The sequence below is a fragment of the Anopheles moucheti genome, chromosome 2, assembly GCF_943734755.1.
Source record: "Anopheles moucheti chromosome 2, idAnoMoucSN_F20_07, whole genome shotgun sequence".
Lineage (NCBI taxonomy): Eukaryota > Metazoa > Arthropoda > Insecta > Diptera > Culicidae > Anopheles > Anopheles moucheti.
Genome location: NC_069140.1, coordinates 35,840,012 through 35,863,337, shown reverse-complemented (window position 1 = coordinate 35,863,337; position 23,326 = coordinate 35,840,012). Strand labels below are relative to the sequence as shown.

The following is a 23,326-nucleotide window of genomic DNA, read 5'->3' as shown; positions in this document are numbered from 1 at the left end:
GCTAGAGAATATGTTGATCGATTTAAAACCGTCCAAAATAGAACATGACGCAAATGAGATTATTTTGATAGGCCCGGATAAATTTTACCGTCACATTGTCACAGCCGGATCCGGACAGTGGATCCGTGGCGGGTTGGTGCTACTAATTAAGATATTGCTTTTATCGACGACAAAGTAAATACGGCCCCGGGCATCCGTTACACGTTGTGCAGCACTTTAATGTTCTGTGTGTGTTTTTGTCTCTTTTTCTCCCCCATCCGCTACAATTTCAGTTCCCATCACGACGGTCAGCGGAGTGTTGGGCAAACAGGCCAGCCTACCGTGCGACATCACGCCACTCGAGCGGGACGATGCCGTGTACATGGTGCTGTGGTTCAAGGAGGACGACAACGAACCACTCTACAACTTTGACGTGCGGGGACGCCAGGTAGCCCAGGCACGGCTCTCCTCGTCGGACAAGTACTTCGGCAAACGGGCCTTTTTCCGCGCAACGACACACCCAGCCCAGCTGCTGGTGGACGAGATTAAGCTTTCCGACGAAGGGATGTACCGGTGTCGCGTTGACTTTCGCAACTCGCCCACGCGAAATCTGAAAATAAACTTCACTGTGATAGGTAAGCAACCGGGCGCCTCCATCGGCATGTTCGGGCCAGGGCCGCTGTGCGCTGCGAATGACAACGCATGCGTTTCGTACAGGATTGAAGAGTTTTTTAAAGAATTCATAATATTTATTATATATAATATAGTAATTACGTAAAAAAATCTTTGCTTTCTAATTCGAGACCCTAATTATGAATTAAATTTTAATATCCATGTATTTGAGGCTATTATTCATTTTTTATTCTTTATTAATTCTTTTTGAATTTTGAACCACTGTGTGGACATTCCAAATGCGATACTGAAACTTGCTTACAGTTCTGGTTAAAACCACAACAAATCATTAAATAATAAACGAATTCTTCCCTGACCGTTCGAAGTCCAATGGAAAAAAAAAACAATTAAATGACTGACATCTATCGTACGTCGATGTCACTCGACCTATTGAAGCCCATTTCGCTCTCGTTCGCATCTATTCGTTCACCGCCTGTTTACTCATTTGCAGTGCCACCAGATCGGCCCATCATCTACGATTCGCGGCGCCGGGAAAAGGCAAACACGGTCGAACCCTACAGCGAGGGCAGCGACATAGCGCTGATCTGCGAGGTCAAAGGAGGTAAGCCTCAATCAGCTCCGGATGCGGAAGGTCAACCCTGGGAGTCTCCTCCATTCGATTGGGTCACCGTAGGCTCCTGGTGCAAGTGTGTACTCACAGTTTCTTTTCTCTGCCATTCCATTCCCCACCCAAAACAGGACGTCCCCGGCCGAACGTGACCTGGTACCTCGACAACAGTGTCATCGATGAGTCGTTCGAAACCCGACCAGACGGAACGACGGTCAATCATCTGTCCTATCCAAACATTGGCCGACAGCATCTGGACGCCCGGTTGATGTGCGTCGCGAGCAATACGAACCTGACGCCGCCCAACAATAAAGTAGTCGTCCTGGACGTTAACCGTAAGTACCCGGCACGGTGTGACCATCGACCAGCCCGGCGGGGTGGGCGCGTTCCCGTATGGAAATGAGCTTCTAACGTGTTGCGATGGTTCGCGTTTTTCACAGTCAAACCGGTCGCGGTCCACATCATGGCCAAGGAAAAGTTCGTCTCCGCCGACAAGCGGTACGAGATTGAGTGCAAAAGTTCGGGCTCCCGCCCAGAAGCGGCCATATCGTGGTGGAAAGGCACCCGCATGCTGAAGCGCGTAACGAAGAACGTAAGTACGGACGGGGCACGGTTTGTAATTACAGGTTGGATATGCGTCATGCTCGGTCAAACGCAATCGATCGTCCGTTACGGGAACGATGCAACAATCCCGAGCGTGGAGGGTGGAATCAAACTCACACAATACCATGTTTAGCTTTCTTTTCAAAGGCTGGTACATGTTTCATTTTCGACAATGAGAACAATGGAATCGGTTTTTTTCCTTCATCCTCTAGCCAAATTGAAAAGTGTGTTAATTTGTGCACACGAAACAGTGCCCGTGTCCCAACGATCTCGCACGCTGATGCTAAAACAACATTGTATTGCATACCTTCCGGGCTGATAGTGGGACGTTAACTTCGAAGTGATAATTTATAGGAAAACATTGTGAAATAATGAAACGGTCCTGACATGGAATGCGCCTGTTACCCCCCCCCGATCAGGTTCCGATCGCCCACGGGTTTCGGGTAAATAGGAATTGCTAAATATTAATTTTAAATCAAACCACAACCTCAACTCCACCCCGTCACCAGCGTATTCTCAGCACCAGCGCCGGTGCTGTCGTGTTTTCTCGCACGCTAATTGCGCTCATAATTATCTTGCCCGATTTTTGAACCAACGCAACGGTCGCAGTTTGTTGCCCGATTTGGTGCGATTGCACCTGTCGCTGGAGGAAATAATTAGCAAAACCAATCGGCAATAATTATTAATCAACAATTTCACAGATACCCATTGTTCCGCAGTGCCCGCTGGGAAGCGCAACGGGTTAATGTTATTGAAGTTCTATTTAGTTCTAAAACTCATTCCGGTCGCAGTTTGACTTGTCTCACGGCCAGTGGACTGTAGCACTGGAATACATGCTAATTTCATTTGCAGGCAACGATAATTGCGCTGTTTAGTATGGAATCATTTTTGGGGGTTGTCTCTGATTGAAAAAAGAAAATGGTAGAAATCGATCGATACGTCCCGAAAAGCTAATTGATCCTAATCGAGATTCCCTTTCATAATTTGAAGGGACCTCATATGGATTAATAAGTATACATAAAAGCTTAAAACAAAAGTACAATCACAAATCAATCAATTTTTGTTTAATTTTGATACTGTTCGTTAATTAGAAAATTTAAGTTCCCTATGCCCAATGCCGATAACTCATAAACTGATCAAACTCCAAACGCATTTTTTCTTAAAATGATGTTTAACAAATCGTTACCGATAGTTTAACCAAAACTCTTTACACTAATCAACTTGAAACATTCCTAAGGATTTTCCCTCCATAATTTGCTAGGACTGGATGAGAGCTTTTTTGAGGAACTGATTTAATTTTGCTTTATTAACATACTACTGATAAATGTTTAATTGATGTCTTGTATTGTTAACATTAAATGACCACGAAGCATGTAATGTTCTATACCTGGCGCCTCAAGTACTAGTTTAAACCTTTTTTCTTCCGTCTCTGTGTTCCCTGTTTGATGAAAACTCTTTTTTTACATTTTCCGTTTTACATTTACAGTTACTTTTGCCAGGTACAAGTATTACAAATTTCCCTACCTAATAAATATAAATATCACTTTTTTGCCATGCTTCAATTACCATGTTACAATTTTGTTTTCTTACAACAAGGAACAAGCATTGTTGATCTTGTTAAAGTAATTTAAATTTAATTTTACGCATACACTCGCAAACATAACGATTAAATACGCGGATGCGGATTAAATTTTTTCGATATAAAATCTAATATAAATATAAAATATTTTGATTCGATTGTGCTTTCGTAAACTTTCACATAAGGAAGTGCATATAAAGAACTAATATAAAAAGAGTTACGAGTGTAAATTTGTAACACTACTGCGAACGTACCCAGCTCAAGTAACAAATCCTGTAGAAAGGAATCAGGGTAATACTTAGTTGCAGCTCGATCGAATACAAAGTATAAATAGAGTCGGAGATCATGCAGTGACGGCAAAACCGAGAACCATCTGCCGTACTGAAACCCCGAAGTACCGAGCGTGCACGTGATTGAAATGTGTAATATTGCGGACTTTCCATTCGGCTCAAAAGGAAGTTGCGCCGTAATGGTTGCGAATTGGACCGTTGCATTACATGTGTGTGTGTGTGTGTGTTTTTTTTTTTTGTTTTTTTTTTTGCCCTCCTTCTATTTGTAGGTTATATATGCGAGTACACTTTCCAATCCCTTCATTCCGGCCCAATACTTTCATTTTATCGTTCGGTTTTTTTTTCTCCCCTCCGTTTCTTCCACTCAGTTCTCCGAGACCGGCAACCAATCACTCAGCGTTATATCGTACACGCCGACGGTGGACGACGATGGCAAATATTTGACTTGCCGGGCCGAGAACCCGCTCATCCCGGACAGCGCAATCGAGGACAAGTGGCGACTGGTGGTGCATTGTAAGTAGCGAATCTCCCATTCATTCCCTAACCCACGGAAAAGGGATGCGGAACAGTAGCTTAAAGGTTTCCCTGGTTTCCCTTGCAATGGCAGAAGAAAGAGCGGTGTTGTTTTCTAAATTAAGAGATTAAAGCCGAAACCTTTACTGTTCCAGCGCGGTCACAGGATTTTTGTTTATAGCAAACTGCGTAAAAGTATTTACAGTTTATGGCTTTCCTTTAACGTCTTTATTTACTGTCTTATTAACGTCTGTCTTCGGAAGGCAAAAAATAAATCACCGAAGCCACACACCCCCGATGCACAGCATCGTGATTGACTTTGAAACAGCGCGACCGGGTTCGGGAGTCGGACTGACGCCGAGTTACACGATGCCCGCGCTGAAACGAGGCGTTGGGCAAGCAGTAAAACCAATGGTTCAATCCCTCCAGCCAACGAAAGCAACACAAAAACGGAACCGAACGGAAATTGAATTCCGTTTACAGCCCACCCAAAACAACGTCCTATCAGTTTTATTTGCCCGTGGTACGATCGCAACGATAAAACTGCGTTCCGCGGATCCCGGAACCGGCGGTGCGTGCCCGGGGACGGTTACGACGACGGCGTTACACGGCATTTTATGGCGCTACCCAATAAATGCTAAACTTCAAACTAAGGCCCATCATCACTATTTGTGGGTGCCGGGTTGGAAAACCGGGGGGGGGGGGGGGGGCTGCACCAGAACGGAACGCCGTGTCCTAATTGAGACGCAATCGTATAAATCGTCATCGAGCATTTTACGAAACAAAAAAAAAGTTAGCGACCCCCCAGCACTAAAGTACCTTTACGCTAGGTGCACCAGTGCAGGCGAAAAACGGAAACCCAAACGAACGAAACGAAACCAAATCTAATAAATACTGTAGCATAAAGCGGGAAATTAACTTATACTCTTGGACGAAAAGTTTTGCAAAGCTTTTCATTCAAAGTTACAACCCTGCCACTCTGGGCGTCGCTCCTTGCTGGCTGGCTGGCTGTCTTGTCCCATCGAAGGCGGAAGTGAATGGGATTTCGCACGTTCGTGCTTCTCGGTGATGTTAGCTCCAGCCACAGAAGGGGGGTGGGGGGGGGGGGTGAGTTCCAGATCTCCTTCTATTTCTTCTCGCTTTCCCCATCACGGCTCTACTTCACCGCCCGGGGGGAGGTTAAGCGTGTTGCTGCCTATTTATGTGTTGTGCCCGCCATGTTTATGCAACCGTGAAATGATAAAAAGCAGACACTTCAAATTGTCCCCTTTCGAAAGTCCTTCGTCCTTCGTGCGCTGCAAGAGTCGACTTATTTTTTCTTTTTAATCTTCTCCCTATCACTCGATCTCTCTTTCTCGACTTGCTGCCCCCAATACTTGGCACGAAGAAACGCCACTTAACCACGAGTGCTAGAGATAGCTAAGAACCTCCCGGCCACGGTGGGTTACCGTGTTGTTGAGTAGTATGTGTGTGTGTGTGCCCTGTATCCCCCACCGTAATGGTGTCGTTCCATCGTTCTGGATCGTAAATAAATAAGAGATGGGCAACAAAAAAATGTGACCGTTAGCCAACGACACAAGTAGCATAAAACTTGTCTCCTTATTGCCCGCGCGATAGGGGTACGGTTCCCCGGGACCCGGGCTAAGAAGCGTGCTGTCTGGGCCGGTAACGCAATAAAACCGATGCTACACCGTCGGATGCTGGTTGGGGCCCCGGTCGGCCGAACAGACCGAAGAAGACTAAGGGGGTAAAACCATTATTTGCATTGGCCCGGCACGGACCGGGCGTTAACGTACGGTGGCGCCCTGGCAAGTGCGGTCGCGACAGATAAAGCGAAAAGTGCTACGCGAAAGGTTCCGCGTTCCGCCATGGCAAATGGAAGAGTGATTCGTGCCGCTTTGATTACCGGATGATTTTACAAGTAAATCGCAACAGTGCTCGCAATGCGCCGTAATGGATGTTTTTCCAGTCGTGACTTTTAGTTTCTTCCACCGATCCTCCACGCTGCCATTGTAAGCGGTTTGCTTTGCTTTGCATTTTTTTTTATATCGTTTGCCGCATTTTACGAGCTTCCCGTGTGCCTGCTGTAAAGTGGGATTGTGGGGTAGCAAAAAAAAAAAGTTCGACATGCGCTAAACTTGCGCTCTTTGTTTGCTCTAAATTGTGTTTACACTCCACCGGGATTGTAATAACAAAAACTCTTTTACTTACCCATCCTTAAAACAGACATGCCGATCGTGACGCTCAAAATGGGATCATCCCTTAATCCGGACGACATTAAGGAGGGTGACGACATATACTTCGACTGCCACATCCAATCGAACCCGAAACCGTACAAGCTCGCCTGGTATCACGATGTAAGTATGGGTGCATGGTTTACATTTTTCGGGATTTTTTTCCTATTTTGTATTGCTCCACTACGTCGGACAGTGGGACAACCAAGGTTTTTCAGCATCGAAACTAGCCCTACTAGCCTCGCTCCTTATCCTGTCCCGATTATATGCATTACACTGCCAGTCGGAAGCTTCCCTTCGCCAAGGTCGTTATAATCTTAGCCCAGCGACGAATGTGATGGAAAAGCACCGTAAAACGAACACGGTGCCCTGCTTGAAAGCTCCTGAGCTCAGCAAGAATAGACTACCGGCGTCCTTGGGGTGGAATTACCCCATTCCGTTTAGGAAGCTGAAACCCAAGTGGACCATAGACCGCGTTCGAAGGAAAAATGATCGGTTTTGTGTGTGAGTGTGTGTGTGTGTGTCACGGAAGGACTTTGTTGGCAGGAACTTTTCAGCGGCGACATCGGTAGCATTCCTCGACATTGTTCCGACCCGGCTCTCGACCAACCGTTGGGACTAGTCCAGCTCGGCGTACAGCATTTTTTTTTGCTTTCCAGTCCTTCAGTAAGCTCCTGCCCAAGATTCATCTCATAAAGCAAACGTGCAATGTTTGATTTGCCTAACCACCGGAGGATTGGTTGTAAATGGGATTTGCGAAGCGAACCGTGTGCCTCGGGTGTTACCGTACGGCAATGGTGGGATGGAGCTCGTTGCAAATGAGACCGGAGAATTGCGTTCCTGGCGTTGTCCGTCACGGGGAGATGTGTGGCGCACGCGAAGAACATTCTGCATCGATTCGTTTATGCGCCAGTATGTGTGAGACCCTTTCTGGCCGGTCACTTCAGTCGGGCGGGCGTTCGGAATTATTTCCCACTGCAACTTGACTTTGCGGTTGTTCGATGGATAAGTGGATCCTGACCCGCAAAGTGTCTTATTATACCGACCTGTTCGAGGATGTTCTTCACAGCTTTTACAGCCCCACTGAGGGTAATGCAAAGCTATAAAAGACACCGCGGCATAACAACAAAAAAAATTAGTTAATTCAAACGCGCCAAGTGGAGCTGCCCCGAGGAAAGAGATTGAATTTAATCATTCTTCGAAATGTTCGTTTGTGCAAATAATGGCCATCATCTGGAGGCACTTTGACGGATGGAGCGTTTTGTTTATCTCAGCAAATTTGAGTTGTTATTTTTGTTGCAAGGCGCGCTATTTGCTGGATTTTTGCCCACTTGAGTGCCTTCATTTTATTGGCTTTAAATTTTTATGCACCAACCTATTAATATAACGTATGCAATGAACAAAATTACAAAATGAATTTTACAGGGTTTCCCGTTATCTAATGACAAAACCAGTAATGCTTTGTCCTTTTTACTTTATTCTATTTTGCACATTCACACAACTGTAACGCTTCGAATCTTGCGCATATAGCTGACATGTTAGATAGATAATGATAAATATTATTCTAGTTTTGTTAAACATAACCCTAGCATAACAGGTGGGCTCATAATTGTTTGGCCTATGACAGTAAAACACTTTTTTTTGGCCAAATTTTTTTTGTATTCAACATACGTCCCTTCAAGGGCGATACACCGGTCTCTAAATTTTTCGATATCCTTTTTGTAGTAGTAATTGTCCTTTGCCTCAAAAAAGGCCTCAGTTTCGGCGAACACCTCTTTATACGACGAAAATTTCTTCTCAGAGGACATCCTTTTGGGATCTGAGAAATGGAGTTAGTCACTGAGAGCCAGATCTACGAAAAACGGTGGATGGCGAAGCATTTCGTGGCCTAATTCATTAATTTTTGCCATTGTTTTCACTGATTTGTGGCATGGTGCGTTGTCTTGACGAAACAAAACTTTTTTTCTTCAAATGCGGTCGTTTTTTGACGATTTCGTCCTTCAAACGCTTCAATAACTTGATATAGTAGTCGCAATTAATGGTCTTTCCTTTCTCAATATAGTCGATGAAGATTATTCCTCGCAAATCCCAAAAAAATTGACGCCATAACCTAGCCAGCTGCTTGTTGCGTTTTCCCCGCTTTTGGGGCAGGTTCATCGCTTCCTGTCCACTCGAATGACTGTCTATTGCACTTTGGAGTGAAGTGGAGAAGCCAAGACTCATCCATGGTAACATATTGACGCAAAAACTCGGATTAAATTCGCTTAAACAGCTCCAAACTCTGCTCCGAATCATCAACTTGTTGTTGGTTTTGTTCAAATGTAAGCTCGCGCGGCAGCCATTTTGCACAGAGCTTTCTCATACCCAAATACTCGTGAACGATATGTCCAACACGTTCCTTAGATATCTTTAGGGTGTCAGCTTTCTCGATCAGCTTCACATTATGGGTGTTCTTAATAATTTTGTGATTTTTTTTAATGTTTTCGACAGTAACCACCTCTTTTGGGCGTCCACTGTGTTCACCGTTCTCAGTACTCATTTCACCACTTTTAAATTTAGCATACCAATATTTTATGGTTGATTTTGATGGAACAGTGTCCAAAGACTCTTCATCAAACCAATTTTTGGCTTCAACTGTATTTTTCCCCTTCAAAAACTAATATTTTATCATCACGCAAAAATCCTTCTTTTCCATGATTACTCAAAACACAAAAGTTGCGTCACACAAAATGCTTTAGCTCATTAGGTTGTGGCCCGAGTGCTGTCAAATTTGGACAGAATTCGTGTAAAGGTTGGTACAAACGAAATATGATATGGATAAAAATCTTCTAGCGCGATATATGTGTTAGGCCAAACAATTATCAGCCCACCTGTTACTAACCCAGTATTCTAAAAATTTACTGAATACAATCATTTTTCGGGCGAATTAAGCTTCTCACGGAAAAACCACGGAAAAGCTCCCAAAATCCCACCCGAACCAATCCCCCGCAGCAAGGACTGTGATTATTCGCCTACGTTTTTAAATTAAATCTAGTAAGCCAGAAATGACAGACATGACCGAGAAGGTCGAAACGCCGAGACGACGTGCTCAATCAACACACCGTAAAAAGTTTACCGCATCTTGCTTGTATCAACAATTTAAAATGAAACATTTAAACTTCAAAAAAAAAACGTATCTAAAATGGATTACCCAACCATACGTTCAACGACACTTTCCAGCAACCAACCATTAATTGCTGAAGAAACACTTCCATGCAGCAATTAAACACACGTTACATCCTATCCATTGCGCTACTACACCACCTGGTACGGTACACTTTCACACCCTCCCCATTGTGCAGCTTTCATCTCCCAACCTTTCCCCACCCCCTGAACATTCTGATTCTACTCACGAACACCCCGGGAATCCCATTACACGGTACGCGCGCAATACGCGCTTAAAACAGATAAGCAGATGCCTTTTAGAATGATGTTCCAAGCAGAATAATTAACAATTTAATTGACACAGGAAAGCTACACAGACACAACATACTTACCGTTGGAGTGAACAAAAAATAAAAAAAACAAAACACACAAACACGCGACCGCACATTACCCCAGCCGTCTGTCGTTGTTGCCGAAGGCGTAACCACCACCGGGACTTTCCACCCTCTACCTGCTCACAGTGGAGCTGTTTGATGTTGAAAATTCGGATTATCTGCACGGTACATTCATAATCGTTAGAAGATCCACCACCTCGCACCCCCCCCTCCCACCCATTCCCTCTCATCAACATTACGCGCCCCATCCCGCTGCCCGCAAACAGCGTGTAGTTCGTTCGCACCGGTGGGAAGCTTCGGTAGAATACAATTAACCAGCAAACCAACAACAAACGGTTGTGTTACGTGTGTACGCGAGCGCTCATGACAACTGGTGCAAGACCCACGGCTTACACGCTTGCCGCAGCGTTTTCCACCATGGCACCATGGGATGGTGTGTAGCCGCGTACCATCCAGGTCGGCGGTCGGTAGATTAACTCGCGTTCGTGCCAGCCTCACTTGATCCTTATTAAAAGCGGTCTGAGTAAATAATTCAATTCCCGCCCAAGATTTGGTACTGGTCTGGTATGGGCTCAAGTACGTTCAGGGTTTTTTTTGCTCCTCCTCTACTCAATTACGACTTCCAGCCGGTATCCGGGTACCCCGATGAGTAAAGTAAAAGTAATGTATATGTATATGGGATTGTTTCTTACGCCGGTTCCATCTTCGTGATTCGTCGGGTTTGTTATTTGCAGCCACACGGAGGAAAAAACGGCACCAGCTCCTCGGTGTGCGGTGTGCGAACCACTTCTGCGGTGTGTCCTTGTCGTCCTGCGACACTGTTGACAATACCATTCCATTTTATCACTCGTTTCTTTTTCGCTGCTTTTTTCTGCTTCTCGCCCCATACAGGGAAACGAACTCCATCATAACGTCACAGCTGGCATCATCCTGTCCGACCACTCGCTGGCCCTGCAAGGTGTGTCCCGCAGCCTCGCCGGAGATTACACCTGCATGGCGGCAAACACCGAGGGCCGCGGTACGAGCAATCACGTCACACTTCGCGTGCGCTGTAAGTATCCGGTTTTTTTTCTCCTTTTCGTCCGCCTGCTCATTACATCCTTACGCACACCCGGCCCAACGATCGCGGCCTGATTTTCTTTCACTCTGCGTGGCGGTTCCTTGCGCGATATTTTGTTTCCTCCCTGAATGGGCTGCGTGTTAAATTCCTTTTTTTTTTATTCCACCCAACCTACCACTTGACGAACTGGAGCCGCTGGATGTAGCCAGAGCAAACAGTGAATTTTATTCGGTACGGTGAATCGGGAGGTTTCCTTGTTGTTTTATTTTTTCTTCTTGGACGGTTTTGGAACCCAACCAGTGTGCGCCAGGTGAATGAAGTCACCCGAACGGTGCAAACGGCTGGAACGGATTCTCATTTTGGGGGAAACGCATTATTGTAAATGAAATGAAATTTCATTAACTCCTCGCACCTTGTTCCGCCCGTTGCTGGAGCTTTGCCAACCGACCGGGCACCGAACAAATGAGGCTCCTAGTGGCTTCGGTTTTTCACGCTGATCGACAGTGTGGCACACAGCACATCAAACCCCCAACAGGAAGGGAAAGCTTTCCTATTTTTATACATCACCCACCCTCTCTCTCCTTTTCTCTCGCTTTTTAAATTCGGTGGATGGGTGTGTGAATTTTTTATTTAACTAAACCGCATCATGTTCCGCAAATTGCAACCACTTCGGTTGGTGTTTTGTTCACGGCATCGAATTTAATTTCACACATGAATATTAACCGGTGCTACAAATGCTCGATTTACGCTCGCTTTCACTTCCTGCTGCTGTTCCTGGCCCAATGAACAAGCGCCAAAAATTCGGTTCAAATATGAGCAAACGACTGCCATTCACAAGGGCGCGAAAAAAGAAGAAAAACCCGGGAGGGGGTGGCCGGATCGGCGTGGGATTTCAAATTGTATTTTACGTAAATTTCGACAAACAAACGGGCATCCACAACCATTCATTCGCTCGACGCCACTGCCTATGGATGGATGATGCGAGCGTATGTGGGCTGTGTGTATTTTTATATGGGTGAACTACCCCAAAGGGTAAAACGTACAGGGTAGTACGAGGGTGGCGATGGTACAAATGAAGCCCAAATGTTTCGTACGAAAAAAAAAATAAATGCCCAGTCCCACTTTGTACTCGATTGTGGGCATCGTAACAATTCGTGCAAATGTAATTGAAGTGTCACAATCGTCCAGGGAATTCAATCGATGAATTCCTCCCTCTCCTCCGTTCACATACCATCAAGGAACGGTTCGCCAGCATCCGTGGCTGCACAGTGGGAAAATTAGGACAAAATTATGGTCTATTTAGCAGAACGTTTAGCAGCGATTTTTTTTTACGGCACACCGGAACTTCCTTCTCTTAGAATAGAGAAAGGAAAAATGTTTAAAAGTTTTGTTTTTATTTTTATTTTTCGTTTCATACCCCAGCCGGTGGAAGTGAAAATCAAGCGAACATATTCCCATTATGCCCATTCGCTCCTGCCATTGACCATTGAAATGTGTTTTTTAAGCACCAGCGCACTGCTCGATGCGCTCAAGTGTGCTGAAACATCGCACTTCGATTTTCGAGCTTCGAGCTGAGAATGTGTTCGTTGTAAATGGCGATTGAACCGGGCCCATTCCTTCCCCAGCATCACCTCCTGCCCTTCCCAACCCCAAAATGGGACGACCGGGCGATGCTTTGATTTTCAACCTCCGCATAGTACCGCAATCAGTCACGATAATCGAATAAAAGCGACGCAATGGTACCGCGGAAATGGTGCCAACCAACCAGCTGTCATGGGTGGCGGGTGTGGGTACCGGAATGAGGATCGCGTGTGCCTGGTCCCGGGGTTTGATCATGCCATGCCTTGTGTGCTCGCATTTCCCTCTCAATTGACTGATAATTTGTTTGTCAGAAATGGTTGTAAATCAGAATTTACGCCATTTGATTTCTCTCACACACACACCCGAACACCCCCCCACCCACACGTTCAGTGCCACATTTAAATGACTGCGTGAAGGATAGCGGACCCGGGTTTGTACCTTTTGGGAAAATGGGAAAATTCGTTTATTTTGGAAATGAAATTTCCACCGTTTTGGTTCGATGCACATTTCACGCTCAATTAGTTCATAATACAAAATGGCAAAATGCGAATTGATCCTTCAGTGGAGCTTTGTTTTTTTTTTTTGGTTAACAGCACAATTAAATGGGCTTTGTGCGGCACAGCTAGAAGTATTGCAAACGATTTTTAATTTGTGCATTCAATTTTAAAGTTAATCATGTGATAAATGGGCACCTCGGTCCAGTCAATGGCTATCAAGCGAATAATACAGCTATTATAAATTTTAAATTAAAGTTGCCATTTTTTGATTACCACCAACTTAAACTAGAATATGTCTAGGAAATTGTTTCCAATTGCTGGAACTCCTACTAACAAACATCACCCCAATGCAAAACTTTATCGAGTTAAATGGTGAAAGCTTCGTCGGTGTGAGGAGAAAGCTTTCAACACAATCAATTTCAGCTCACAAAAGTTCTAGAAATTGGTAAGAATTTCAAAGTACCATAAGCTTTTAGTTTTAAGTATCAGTTGAACTTAAAACAAAACAAAATAACTCACTTGAGCCACTTGTGCAGGAACACTCTGTAATAATCAATCACATAAGTTAAAGGATTCTACTGAGTATATTCACACAAACAAATCCCAATCAAAACGGCCAATAAAAGGTCAATGCAATCAGAATACAAAGAAAAATCGAACTATTCACAATTACGAGAAACTAGGTGCAGGTCAGCAATCTAATTTATACTGTCCGGCATTTTAAATCACGGAGTGTATTAGAGACAGCGCGCTCTAAATACCACAAACTAATAACTAATGAGCTCGGAACATAACTTTCCGTGTGATGATGTTGCGCTGCAATTATAATGCACTTCATATTGCTGGTTTTTTCCTTTCCCGTTTCGACCTCGAAAGCGCAATGCTCTCTCGTACCCGCACCCATCGGTATGCACTCTGGCTAATAGATGCACTTTTTCTTACCATTCGACACATCCAATCGACACGAACAGATGCACCGGTCTGTGCAGTGGACCGCGAGGAACTGTTGGGCGCTCTCAAGCACGAAACGCTGCAGCTGAAGTGTGAAGTCGATGCGTCTCCACCGGCCGAATCCTTCCACTGGACGTTCAACTCATCCGGCGAGCAAACCGAACTGCCGTCCCGTCTACACTCGAGCGAGGTAAGTGACACCGGGACCCGGGTGCCGCAAGATGAACCATCCCGTACCATCCCACGGACAAATAATTAGAAACCATCGCAAAATGCGATAATGAAAACCGAACCGTCCGAACCGGGCCGACACCGGAGAAAACCCCCGGATGGACACCCGGTAATTGGATGGTGAAATTTAGCGCTTGCTAACGTGTTTTTCCTTGCTCTGTTTTATCATTTTTTTGTTGTCGTTTCGTGGTAACATCAACCCCGGGACCCGACGTTCCCGACGACCGGTCAACCTGCCGCAACCATCACGCTGACCGGCTGCGCACAGACCGGTCTATCGAGGCTTAATTACACGCCGACATCCGATCTGGACTACGGGACGATATCCTGCTGGGGACGGAACGCGATCGGTGTGCAGAAGTCACCCTGCGTCTTCCAAGTCGTCGCTGCAGGTAAGAGGAATCTGGCGGTGGAAAATCCGGCCCACTTAAAGGATTGAAGTGCCAAAGTCGGGAGTGGACTTCCGGTCAAGTGGGTCGAACGTTCGGGGGGCGCAAAAATTGGACGGGTCTGGAATTTAATTAAAACGCCATACAATCGACCTGATGGGAAAGGCCCATAAGGAACGAAGCAACGGACGAAGATGACGCAAAGTGAAAGGTGTTTGCGCAAAACATAACGAATAATCCATACCGGTTCCGATGCGAAACCCGGAAAACGAGAAGTTCCTCTTCTCCGTTCACCAGCAAACAACTAAAAAAAAAGCCCACCGACATCAGACACAAGATAACCGATCTTGTCTCCCTGAAATGTTTCAGGTTCTTATCGAACTTGCTTCAAAGAATGGGGTTTTGTGTCCCTGCAACCGACACACTTGCCTAAACCTTTCAAACTACCCCAAACCCTCAAGAACTTCGGCGACATGTCCTCGCTCAGCTTCTAACGCAAATTGTAAATTTTCCTTCCAGGACGCCCCTTCGCACTGCAGAACTGTTCCGTGTCGAATCAATCAGCCGACTCCCTGCACATCGAGTGCATCGAGGGGTTCGACGGTGGGCTGCCACAGATGTTTCTGCTGGAGCTGGTGGAGGTGCCCGTTCTGCGATTAGTTAGAAATTTAAGCTTACAGGTATGTACCATCACGTGTATCCATCTCGCTCCCATCTCGAACACCAGGTGCATCACCGGCGAACCGAACACAAAATCGATACTTTTGCACTCCTGAGTCAGTGCCTGCACCGATGCGCGAGTGCTCCCGTGTCTCGCACCCACCCCGGATCGGAACTGTCACTGTCGATTGTTTCACTTACATTTTCTGCTCGGGTGAGCAAAAATCTCATTTTCATCTCTGCACCAAAACGGTTGCAGTCCGTACCTGCATTCACACACAGCGGCACAACCGGGACCAAAGTGATGCACCTTCCGGTGGCCGAGGATTTGGGGAAGCACAGAGACAGAGAGACAGAGAGAGAGTTCATTTTGCTGTTGAGATAGTTCTTAAAACTTTCTCCATTCGCCGCGTTCAACCCTTGTCAGGTGAAAACTATCCGGTGGGTGGCATCTGCTGCCAAACCGGGCGGACAACGGTGTGGGCACTGTGGAACATAAAAATTGGAAAATATGAAACATTCCACGGTTTGGAGAACTTCTAGCAGGTACCTTGACAGCAGCAAGGCGAAATATCACTCCAAGCCAGGGTTGTTCCTTTTTCGACGAAATGCTTGCATTGTTACAAGTGGCCCAAGGTAGTTACTGATTCTAGCCTTTTGCAATGTCCATCCTGGCAGATGGAAGAAGTGTACCACTCGGCGAGGTTAAGAATTATTTGCATAATGCCAGACAATCGGCAACATTATTTTACTTTGTTCGAGATAGAACAAAATAGAATTCGTTAAATATCTTCTCCTTTTTGCTTACGCACCACGACTTGCACTGTTGTTCGGAGTAAGAACGCCAGTACATTTAAGACGGAAAGGAACTTGAAATTGTTTACGTCGAACTGCATTATGTACAGCTAGACTCAATTTGTTTAACCTTCCGAGAGATTGTTGCGTCGATCTTTTTCGACCGAATGATATTGTTGCAATTCACACGGATACTCCGAAGGTGGACGGTGCATAGCGTTACCAAGTTGTTTCTATCTGCGAAGCAAAGTTTCTCCGGCCATGAAAACTAACACCGTCGCTGATTGCTTCTACTCGCATCTTTTCATCCGCAGCATCCTCCGGTGCAGTTCTTCATAGACAACCTCGAGCCGGGCAGCTCGTACCGCATCATACTGTTCGCCGCCAACGCCAAAGGCCGCTCGGAGCCGGTCATAATAGATGATATTACCTTCAAGGGTGTGGCCAAATATACAGGTAAGCAGAAACCCCTTGGCAACAGTCGAACTAACAGTCGTAACAACACTGCTGCACAGCACAATTCAACACAGAGCGCCAGAGACGGCATGGTACTGCGGGGCAGTTAGGTTGACGTTAGGTACGAAGCCACTTTCGCCAGTGCTTCTGTGTGAAGATATCGCACCACGGCGAAGATATCTACCGGTGTGCACTGCAGAAACTTATTACAATTTGCTCGCACGGACATCAAAGTCATTGTTGCATCTTAATCCGTTAACACCCGGTACGGGGTTCGCTTTCCGTACGCTGCCCCAAGTCGTCGCCATGGAAACGTGTCCACCTTGTGCGCAGCTATGGCAAAACCCCGAACGCAAACGAGGAAGAACAAAAAAAAAAACGTGTCCTTCACACCACCATCGGTTGACATGCGTTTCACCAAAGAGGCTTAGCGACTTTTAGGAGCATTTTTTTTTGTTGTTGATGTTGTGTCTAATGCCTTCTGTTCACGAGTTCCGCACACTTCAAGTCGGCTTCCCGTGTACGAACGTGCAGCATCCGGAACGGTTGCCATCAGCCGAAACGATAATTCCCGTACCGGTTGGCTTCGCCTTTGCTGACCGCTCACCGGCACAAAATCCAGCACGCTGATGACCTCTGACACTGGCCACCGTCATTCACGGCTCGCACGGTGTACAAAGTCCCGAAGATTCGCTTTTGTTTGTGAGCCACCTGAGAAAAGCTCCCGGTGGCTCGAAAGAGATTATAGCCCGGCTAGCACACCCGGGGTTCCCACTGTCATAGTGATTTTTACTCCAGAAAGCAGGCTCCACAAAACGGGCCGGATCGAGAATCTTTACGTACCCAACCGTGGTGTGGCTCGAACTATGGCGCACCGTTCGGAAAATCCCGTCCCGAAGCACTACTAATGGGGAGGGAGGGAGGCAGGGAAAGGGGTCCTGACGAAAAGGAAAGCGGTGATGAATGGTTTCGCCACCGGAATCAGACAGTTTGCAATGGACGAGAGAGACAGCGAGAGAGAGAGAGAGTCATGTTTGTGCCCGGGATTAGAGTGTTTCATCGTCCAAGGCCTGGCGCTTGAACTGTTGTCACCCAGCACCCCGAAAGCGCCACCACACCGCCGTGTTTAAGGTAATTTCTTCGGCAAAAGGCTCGGAAATTAATGAGATCCCGGGGACGTTAATAATAAATTTGATACTTATCCGGCCTTAAAGGTCCGGCGGCCAGATGGGCGACCCGGGTTTTGTCTGTCTCGAACGGTCGCCCGGGCGTAGTTAGGGTAATGAAGATGAGCCCGTGCTGCGTTTAGTCGCTGGGCCGACAACGATGGGCAAAAACCGGGGCTAAATAGTTTATTGCAAAGCGTACCGTCTGGCTTACCGGCTGCGACATATGTCGCTGGAGCTGGTTGAAAGCCCCGATCAGCGACGCTCCCGAGTGGATACACCGATACGGTACCGGTTGGACGCGGGACCGTGCGCATAGAGATTTGCCATTGTGAAGGTGCGTGTGCGAAAGATACACGGGTCAACGAAAGATTTGCGACGATAAAATACGGCCGGATCAACGGGCGCTGGAAGAATTCCGGCCTCGGGACGATAATGTGTGTACTAGTGATGGGAAAAATCGCTCCCATGTGGGATTCGATCCGACCGATCCGGAATCGCCTTGGGATTCGATCCTCCGAATCCGATCCGAATCCTACTAGATTTTTTTATGACCACAATACAAATTCTTTGCTTTGTAATAAAAAAATGCATAGTGGATATGCTAATACGACATTTTTTTCTTGAATTAAAAAAGGGTTCAATTTATGAATTTTAAACCCAACTAATATTACATCGTAGCTGAATCACACCCACCAAGAAATCAAGATCACCAAAGTACATTATGTGATTTTTTTATTAATATGTTTTAAACGAAATGCAGAAATTTAAAAAAATACAAACCAAAGCTTAAAAATCCAAATAAAAAAAAAACCATAAAACAATATTTCTTATATGCTTCAGAAATAATATTTCATTCAGTTTTTTGAGGAGCAGCCTATTTCTTCTGTCCGTGTAAATTTGCCCTGCCTTTTGCCTGAAAACAATCCCTACCACTATCCCAGATTCCAATCATGACAGATCCGGATCCGGGATCTGGACTCTTGTTTTGGATTTCCATCCCGGATTCTCGTATTGACGAATCCGGATCCTGAAGGATCCGGGATCTGGACTCTTGTTTTGGATTTCGATCCCGGTTTCCCGTCATAACAGATCCGGATCGAAAAGGATTGTTTGGGATTCCAATCCAGAGGATCCAATCCTAGAATCAGATCCGATCCGATCCGCCCAACACTGTGTGTACTTTATGGTGCAAGCTTTCGGTAAGATTAACGATCTACGCTGATAAAAATAAAACAATCCAAGTGAATTAATTGCATTTTACCGTTTCACAACAAATGTCCTCACATCTCTATTTCGACTCGAAATATTTAACAATTTTGAAAAGATAAAATGTGCAAATATTCTGTTCGCTACTGCTGTTGTTACCGCCAATAAGCTGTCCAGTGGCGTTACGACTGCCAAGCTCGATACCTGTACTGTAGCCAGTCAGCAACCATCTACCTTCCCCGAAAGGGGCCTCTATTTGCGCGCGAGGTTTTTTTTTCAAAAGCTTCCACTGATTTATTGCAGGCGTGTCCAACGTTATGAATGTTCCTTTATCACCGGTATTAGCCGCATTAACACTCACCGTGGCCATCCTGTTCGCCGTGGTCTGCATCGTACTGGCAACCATCTACCGGCGACATGCGAGCAAGTAAGTTCTGTAACCGACCGTGTAACCTATCCTTGCCGAATGCGCACAGTTCCGATCGGTTTGCGCCTCGTCGTCGAACGGAGGTTTCGTTTAGACACACACACACACGCGGTAAAACTAACACACTCTCCTGGTGCTTCCCCGTTTTCCCACCCCCCCCAGAAACACGACCAAAAAACTAAAGCCCACCAAAACCGCCCAGCTGACCTCGACGCCCGACTGCCAGCTCGACTCGACCGTACATCACCAGACGCACGATCCGAACGGCATCCAGACGCCGCTGGTGGACAGTGGGATCGGTGGGCTCGGCCGGCGAGGTAGCCCCACGATGGGTGGCGAACCACCGGACGGGGATGAAACCGATCCGGATGTGATACCGAATCAGTATGGTAAGTAGTAAGCGTGGTGTGTGTGTAGCCTCACACCGGATGTAGTTGGATGTTTCGGGGAATGCGCGGGCTACGATCGAGCCAGAGCAAACCCATCAGCTATCATAAATCTTAATGCATTCGTTGTTATTTTTTTGTTGTCGTTCGTGTGCTGTTGTTACAACCCTGCCGAATGCACGGGAATGCAGAACGAAGGCCACCGAAGACGACACTACCTACGCCGCTGTTCCGCAGCCCGTCAGCAAGACTGATACACCGCAATGGCGGTGAGCATCTGCTCCACGAGGAGGAGCGACATTGTGATGGATCCAGTCTGGCCTCGCTGACCGGGTCGAACACGGAAGTACATCATTATTCGTTTAAGCCTAGTAAACAAATCGTAAGTAACCTGTGCTGGCATAGTAAGCCATGATTTAATACGTCTCCACTTTCAATCACTGACATCGCTGCGAATTCGCAACCCTTGCGCTACTATTGTTCCTTCATGTGCTTTCTCCGCAGAGTTATGCCACCTTGGGACGGGCAAACAATAGCAGCGTCACCTCGACGCTCAGTCCACTAAGTCAGCAAGCGTCCACGGGGACGCTGCCACTGCCGTCGATGTCCGTTACCGGCGTCGGTGCCGTCGGGAGCCTGCTCAGCAGTCCCGCCTCCCAGTCGCTGGTCACCTCGACGCTGAACGAGTACCGGTTTCGGCCCGAGGTGGTCACCACATCCAACCGAATACAGGAAAGTTGTATATAATGTGTAGGAACAGGCGCACAACAGCATCCCGCCCAAAAGCCGGCGGGAGTTAGTGTAAGTGTTTGCGAGGGCTGAAGCGTAGTGGCGCGTTAAATCCTTCCGCAACGGCCGGTAGCCATACATATCCCTGCTGAATCTTCCGCCAAAAACCAAAAAACAAAAGAAAAAAAAAATAAACCATATCCTCCCTGTTCAACCCTCCCACAAAACTTCGTCGTGTGCGTGCATGTGCCCGTGAGTGATTGTGCGCGTGACTGTGGGCGCGTGAATGTGTGTGTGTGTGTGTGTGTAAGTTTAGAGTCGTAGAGCCGTGTCGTAGAGCCTTTGTTTTAGAACAGTGAAATGGAACGAATTTTGGAAAAGTGTAGCGCCATCAGGCCATAAGGTTAGGGATCGTTTGTGTTGGGGCCCGCTAACACTAAGGGTGCCCTAAGGGTGGATGTACATATTTTAGCCCATATCGGGGTTCGATTGGGCAGCGTGCAGCAAAAGCGTGCAACAGTGAAGGGAACGCCATTCGATGTGACATATCTAAGTAGCGAACGGGGCGCCGTTGTAGGGTTGCGCAACAAGTTTCCAAGACATTGCGTTAATGACTGGACAATAAACCTGGATGGAAGTTGTAGACAAAAGAGCAACAAACAGATGCAGTTGGCACCGGCAAAACCTGCATTTCAGGAGAGACTTCCAAGCGATACGGTGGAAGATTAGTATTATTGGTGCGATCGAAGACGGAAACGAAGAAGATTTCCATAATTATAGTTTAGGGCGATAGAATAATTATTAAATTACCGTTCCACTTTCCCATTCGCCATTCATTTCACCCCGTTTGTTCCTTTGCAAACGAATGTTCAATTAAATGTCGTTAGCGTTGATGTTTCCGATTGGTTTTGAGTTTTTGATCGCCTCGTTCAATCATTTACCGATCCCCGTGCTTGTCGGCATGCAGGACGTGTGAGGGTGCGGATGACAAAAAAATTCCCGTGTACATGGAGCTATCGGCAAGAGGAAAAAGGTTCGACTAACTGATTCCATACCGCACAACAGCCGTAAAAATTCCAAAGAGACACGACGACGGCGTCGGGTCTCCATTATTCACCAAGGCCGAGACCAGATTCCGCTGGGCTCTAGCGCACAATACGGTCAGATCTGCGACAAAACACGTTGTTTCTATTCACTGTACAAACCACAACCTTAAGGAATGTAGTAGACCCTAGGATGTAAGTAGATGCGAATTGGTGGCAGAGCGTATGCAAGCGGCTGCGTCAAGAAGTACTAGGTAATTCTTGTGTTGTGCTTTACGTTCCTTGTTATGATTTCAAGCTAGTAAAATCAACGACAGAAAAAGGTACGAGAATCGAATCTAGAAAAGGAATGCGAAACAAAGTGTAAACCTTCCTGCGGGAAGATGAAAATTACCAAAACAATGTACGAAAAACAAACGGAAAGAAGGAAAAATACAAAGCGGCTGCATACATGGAAAAACTTATAAGGACAAAGAAAATAAAACAAAACATGTGTATGATTTCCAAAACATTGTTTTCACTCTCGTAATAGTGTAATGTGACGAAAGAAATTAGACATTTTTAAAGTTGAAACGTGTGCCTTCTTCAGCCTCATCGGGAAACACTCCGGTGGAAACATCATGTGGGGAAACATTAATACCGTTCAGTTCATTCAGCATTTTAGCAATAGTGGAAAACCATTCCAAAACCCCAACACCTTCAAACCGAACACCCCACAAACAACCAATGGCAATCCCGTATGTGTGCACCGGGAAAACCACAGAGCGACAGACAAGCCCCGGGGAGAAAAAAAAATGTGTGGCAGAAAATTTAAACAATGCCCTTAGCAATTTTTCTCCCGACCGAGCACCACGGTAGCTTTGTCAAGGAATTTTCTTCCGGTTACGCTACGTTCCGAAACTCCGGTGGCGGGTTGTTGCTGCTGTTTTTTGCTTTCTTAGCCGGCGGTAGCATTATTTTTGTTATCTTTTACGCGAACAACGGGCACATTTTTCGACGTCGCTCTTCCAGGAAGATGAATCTTCCACTTGACTCGAGACGATGGGGCGGACACGATCCCTTGGGAATGTGCGCTTCCGGCTGGGGCAGACGATGCAGCCGAAACCGGATGAATGTAAAAATTTGAAGCGCACCGGACCGGTGTGGCGTGTGAGCGTTGGATATGTGTAGAGAGAACCGTAAGGCAAAGTTTAGCCGTCGTGTGCGGCCTTTTCAAGCGAGGTGTAAACGTTCACACATTCAAAATAAAAGAAACCCCCGGGTAGGCCGAAAGATGTCTGCCGACCAGGAGCTGTAGGTTAAAAACAAGTCGGAACGATAAGTTTAAGTTTGACATTTGCGAAATTTTCTTGTGTTTATAGTTATTAATTTTCAAACATTTTGAATCCATTTGTATTCCCTGACACAATCTTCTATTAATATTTTATATTGATTTTGAATAAGAATGTGATAGAAATTAATTTTGAAAAAAAGTTTATCGAGATCAATAGGAAACAAATAAGTTCCGTATAGATTGTTTGTGCCTCTGTTGAATGTGACGAGCTTTAAATTACTGTATGCATCTATATACAGACAATTATCTGTTTTTTATTAAAATTTTAATAATTTAATAATAATAATAGCGTTCTTATTATTTAAATGTTGTTATATGTAAAACAACTCACTTCGAAAGGAAAGCTTTAATCGGTCGAAGTAATATTGTGCTATAATTAACCATAATCGTTATATTTATCATACTTCCAAACATACTTCAATATTGATCACATATG

General features: G+C 45.9%; 1 protein-coding gene across 1 annotated transcript in view; it reads left to right on the top strand.

Moving 5' to 3' along the window:
- Nucleotides 1-21,002, top strand: part of LOC128306479 (hemicentin-1) — a 46,171-nt gene extending 25,169 nt beyond the window's left edge. The window contains exons 2-16 of the mRNA XM_053044013.1: nucleotides 273-614; nucleotides 1,103-1,213; nucleotides 1,351-1,554; nucleotides 1,660-1,811; nucleotides 4,060-4,204; nucleotides 6,431-6,561; nucleotides 10,869-11,028; nucleotides 14,087-14,256; nucleotides 14,566-14,689; nucleotides 15,206-15,366; nucleotides 16,456-16,597; nucleotides 19,276-19,399; nucleotides 19,562-19,788; nucleotides 19,977-20,167; nucleotides 20,290-21,002. Coding sequence (XP_052899973.1) covers nucleotides 273-614; nucleotides 1,103-1,213; nucleotides 1,351-1,554; nucleotides 1,660-1,811; nucleotides 4,060-4,204; nucleotides 6,431-6,561; nucleotides 10,869-11,028; nucleotides 14,087-14,256; nucleotides 14,566-14,689; nucleotides 15,206-15,366; nucleotides 16,456-16,597; nucleotides 19,276-19,399; nucleotides 19,562-19,788; nucleotides 19,977-20,167; nucleotides 20,290-20,532 — 2,627 coding nt within the window. The 3' untranslated portion in view covers nucleotides 20,533-21,002. The remainder of the gene's footprint in view (nucleotides 1-272; nucleotides 615-1,102; nucleotides 1,214-1,350; nucleotides 1,555-1,659; nucleotides 1,812-4,059; nucleotides 4,205-6,430; nucleotides 6,562-10,868; nucleotides 11,029-14,086; nucleotides 14,257-14,565; nucleotides 14,690-15,205; nucleotides 15,367-16,455; nucleotides 16,598-19,275; nucleotides 19,400-19,561; nucleotides 19,789-19,976; nucleotides 20,168-20,289) is intronic.
- The last annotated feature ends 2,324 nt before the right edge of the window (nucleotides 21,003-23,326 follow it).